The sequence below is a fragment of the Cephus cinctus genome, unplaced genomic scaffold (assembly GCF_000341935.2).
Source record: "Cephus cinctus unplaced genomic scaffold, Ccin1 Ccin1_scaffold0515, whole genome shotgun sequence".
In the NCBI taxonomy this organism is placed as follows: domain Eukaryota; kingdom Metazoa; phylum Arthropoda; class Insecta; order Hymenoptera; family Cephidae; genus Cephus; species Cephus cinctus.
Window position 1 is genome coordinate 330537 of NW_014333179.1, and position 4466 is coordinate 335002.

A 4466-nucleotide genomic window follows, 5' to 3' on the forward strand; every position below is an offset into this window, starting at 1 on the left:
ATTTCAATTTTCTTTTTCCTATGCCATCCGATTTTTGGATCGATGCAAATTTTTTTCAAATTTTATCCTACGATCATCGAAAACGAAGGAAAATCGGTATGGAATCGTCGAACTTGTATGTCTCATGACGGATGTTACTACGTAATCATCTATCGGTATGTCCGATTGATTGGCGACGGTAAAAATCGGCACTCGACAATCCGCCATGTTGTGACAGTCTGGTGGATATTTCGGTAGCCGGTGGTGCAAAGGGGGATGCCTTTTGTTTAGCATCCTGTGCAATGGATGCATCGTCACTTCCGGAAGAAGGAGTACCTAATACGGTTTTCAGTATATATTGTGATTATATAGAAAAATAAATTAAAAAAAAAAAAACGTAAAATCGTTTCAGTGGTAATCGGCAAGCGTGCGTGAATATATCGTCGTTACGGTATCACGAATAGAGCTGTTATCGCGGATTGGTGAGTAAATTATTTATTGATAATTTCAAACTATAAAATTAATAAATAAATTTATCGTTATTTATAACGCTCAAATGTCATATATCGATTTATAGGTATTTAATGTCCGCAGGACGATCGGCAACAGACGCGCAACTGGTTATCGGTATCCGAATGCGTGCGATTGTCAAAAGTGCATGAGCTGTGCGAATATAAAAAATAGTGTTGAAAAAGTAGTGGGAAGCGGCGCAGCCTCATATAATTCAAAAGTAATAAAGTCCAACTGGAATCGCGTAAGTGGCTTGAGAACAGTGGGCGTGACCGGAGGCAATTCCGTACTAAAGGAACCTCCGATTGGCTGTTCCAGACTGCGAACAGGTAGCTGGACTGTGCCCCTCTACCGGATGACTTGTTCTTGGTTCCTGACGGCAGACTATCCCACTACTGACAGTTGGCAGGTCTTTTCTGATTCTGTAGGCGGGGCTTGATCTTAGTTAGCCAAGATCGTCACCAGCGCAAAGTCAGTCAGGATCACGAAGCGGATCGGTTAAGATCGTTCCTCGTCGCTCGTCGTGTTACGACTTTCGCGCGCCGGTAGCAGTTATATTTATTTATTTTTTTTTTCTTCGACCGAACCTTCACACCTTTATTTTCAACACTCTCTACGGTCGTCAAAAATTTTCGATGGTCTCGGCTGTCTCACCGGACACCGCGTAGATCCGGATTTTTCATCCTGGGTTCATCCGAGTGACTCTGTGCATCTTCGAGTTCCAAAATCTTTATCTTGGACTACTTCCGGCACCAAAGTATACCGCGCAGTTGTTTTCGCATCCATATACGGTATCGTTCGGAAAAATTGAAAAAAAAATTGGTTCGGTCCATTTTTTACGGATACCGTCAAATCTCCTTTTCTCTTTTACTTCTGTCCCATCGAGTCTTACGATTTGTACTCGTCCGATTTTTTTATGCCGAGTGTGTGCTGTGATCCTTATTGCGAGAGGCAAGTCTTGTAGAGTGACTTGGGACTACGTGAAATGACGGTTACCACCAACTTCTCGATGATGCGACCCTGCTTCACTGGATATCCATTCCAAGGTGAGTGACAAAAAAAAAAATTTCTTGGATTTTCGACTTTTGCATGAAAAAATATGGCGACAAATTTTTGAAGAATTTTTTCATTTTTCCAAATTTTCAACCCGATCGCTAAACGAGCGTAGCATCGTCATTAATGACAGTCGTAAATTAAAAGACCTTTTCTCTTTACCTGCTACCTTTTTTCATAACCTCATTCTCTTCTTACCAACAAAGATCTTACGAATTGCACAACTTCGTCTACTGGCTGACTATGGGACCTTAAACCGAACCTCGAAAATTACAGGTCCCGTCAAAAGTCCAAGAACGACGTCCTGAGGACTTACAAATTTTCCGTGAAATCTTTCTCCTCGTGTTAACCATTGTCCTTTTAAGAGGCGTAAAATCTACTATGGAGAACTTGGGGGTGCACGTTGTCTACGTGTACCTTGTACGGGACCCGGGTTACCCAGGTTTAGGGCACCCCCCATAACTCATCCCGAAACAGTCCATCCCGTTCTGCGTATCCCATGCCATTGCCCATCCCGACGCAGGAGCTCAGGAGCACTTAGAGAGTAGTTGATGAAGCTCCAAAAAAAAAGACAAATTTTGTCATTTTTGTCACGCCATCGAAAGGTTCATCCCTTTGAAAAAAATTTACCCTCAAAAAAAATGGATGCATTTTTTCATACTCGAGTCCTACCCGTCGCTCCAGTAGATATTCGCCATTAGTCGCTCGACCGTCGGACGACTTGGTTACTTGATCTACTCGAAGCTCGTAGATTGGCCTACCTTAATTACCCCTGTTCGTATTGACGAATGTTGTTGATTTGAAACAATTTTTTAGTTGGACTATCAATTTTGACTTTTTTTCTTTTTTTTTATGTAAATTTCTTTATCTCTTCCCAATCATTCGCTCTGTGAATACGAACAGTTTCGTATCTAAAAAATAATTGCATACTCGTTTTACGGCTAATGTATATCTACACATCTGAACGTTACCAATGCAATGAAATAAGCCAAGCAAATTATACGGTATCATTGTTGTGTGCCTCGTAAACCCTCGGATTCATGTTCGACTTATCGTTAGCAGTTACACTGACTTTATGCACTGGCATTCGCAGTGGACGTAATACTTTGTGCAATCAAAGAAGGACGGGACCCGATAAGAGTATTATTTCTTAGCAGCGAGTGGAATGCAAAAATGATGGAATTTTATAGCTTTTCATTCTTTTTCTTTTTCTTTTTTTTTTATTAATTTTTACAATCGCGCATGCGCAGTCGCTGATCGATAGAAGATGTTTAACTGTATGGAAACATGCTGCGACACAGGAAAATAGAATTGATCGATGAAAATTGAAAAGAAATTTTGTGCGATAACAGCAATGGGCTTTTCGACGATAAGAAATTAATGGGGCGGTTCAAAAAATAAAAAAAAAAGTTTGTTAGCAATTGTAGGTTATGTAACGATGCATTCGCGTGATTGGGGTCTGGTGTATGCATATGATTTGATTGGAATTGGTAATTTTTATATTTTTTTTATGATTATTGTACTATCACTGATAACGAGAGTGGCCTTGTTAATGATTTTTTTTTTTGAGATTGATATATGATTATTTTTTTTAAATACTAACTAATGTGGGTGGTCGGTTGAGAAATTAAAAATTTTTTTGGTAACCTTAATTTTTGTAATTATTTACAGATCTGGGTTCGATACCGGGTCAGGGCCGTGTCAACCAATTAGGTGGTGTCTTTATAAACGGTCGTCCATTGCCAAATCATATTCGGCTAAAGATCGTAGAAATGGCTGCGGCTGGTGTACGTCCCTGTGTGATATCGAGGTGAGGTTAAAAAAAAAGTGGGATGCCCGATAAAAATAATTTTCGAAAATTATTGAAGAATTTGAAAAATGTTGCAATCGATGAATAAAAAATTTTTTAACGCTATCAACAGGCAACTGAGAGTATCGCACGGCTGTGTCTCGAAGATCCTGAATCGCTACCAGGAAACCGGAAGTATCCGTCCAGGAGTCATTGGCGGTAGCAAACCCCGCGTAGCCACGCCGGAAGTCGAAGCGCGAATCGAGGAATACAAGCGCGACAATCCCGGAATATTTTCCTGGGAAATTCGGGACAGACTCGTCAAGGAAGGAATCTGCGACAGGACCAGTGCACCCAGCGTCTCGGCCATCTCCAGGTTGCTGCGAGGACGCGATCCCGAGGACGAGGCTAAATTGGGTGACGGTGAGTACCGACTCGACGGATACGATCAGCCGATAAAATAAAAAGACGATAACGGCGGTGAAATGAAAAATTTTAATTAATCATGGCGGCTCGCGATGAAATTTTTTTTCAAATCACATTTAATCGTCATCCGATCTCTGCTGTGTACGGCGAAATTCAGAAATTTTTTTTAGATTTAAAAGCATACCTATATCGGGTGTACCTACGTAATCGTTGAATATAATCGTCCTTGAATCGAGCGAGGATTAATGGTTTTTCTAGGTTTTTTTTTTCTTTTCCTTTTTCAATCTCCTTTTCTTTTTGCCACTGCAAACAGTCCGCGAGCTATGGTCGCGTTTTTCGAGCCTTTCAAATTACCACGAAAACGAACTCCAGTTGGAACAACTTGGAATTTCGTCGTAACAATTGGCAGTTGGTAACAGTTGACGTGGCTGAAAAAACAAAAACAAGATTGCGTGTACGACAATACGGATTGTATGATGTTAAATAATTTTGTGAGATCGTTCGCAGTTGCAGAGTGCACCGGGTACAATTTGTTAGTCTTGTTTGATAGGACGGGAATTGTGATTGGTCGATAGGAATAGCTGGGGGCGTGGTTTCCAATTGTGTACGTAACGACGTAAGGAGTATCGACGAGGTTTTCCCCCGTCTAACGTAGTTGTCGGACTAATGTGACAGAGTGAATAAATGAGGTACAGGCCCCCCCCCCCCC

The 4466-nt window shown here is 41.1% G+C and overlaps 1 protein-coding gene across 1 annotated transcript in view; it reads left to right on the forward strand.

Moving 5' to 3' along the window:
- Window positions 1-374: 374 nt before the first annotated feature.
- The window catches only part of LOC107268334 (protein gooseberry), a 10522-nt gene continuing 6430 nt past the window's right edge, over window positions 375-4466 (forward strand). Inside the window, exons 1-4 of the mRNA XM_025085606.1 lie at window positions 375-461; window positions 557-1535; window positions 3214-3352; window positions 3465-3754. Coding sequence (XP_024941374.1) covers window positions 1475-1535; window positions 3214-3352; window positions 3465-3754 — 490 coding nt within the window. The 5' untranslated portion in view covers window positions 375-461; window positions 557-1474. The remainder of the gene's footprint in view (window positions 462-556; window positions 1536-3213; window positions 3353-3464; window positions 3755-4466) is intronic.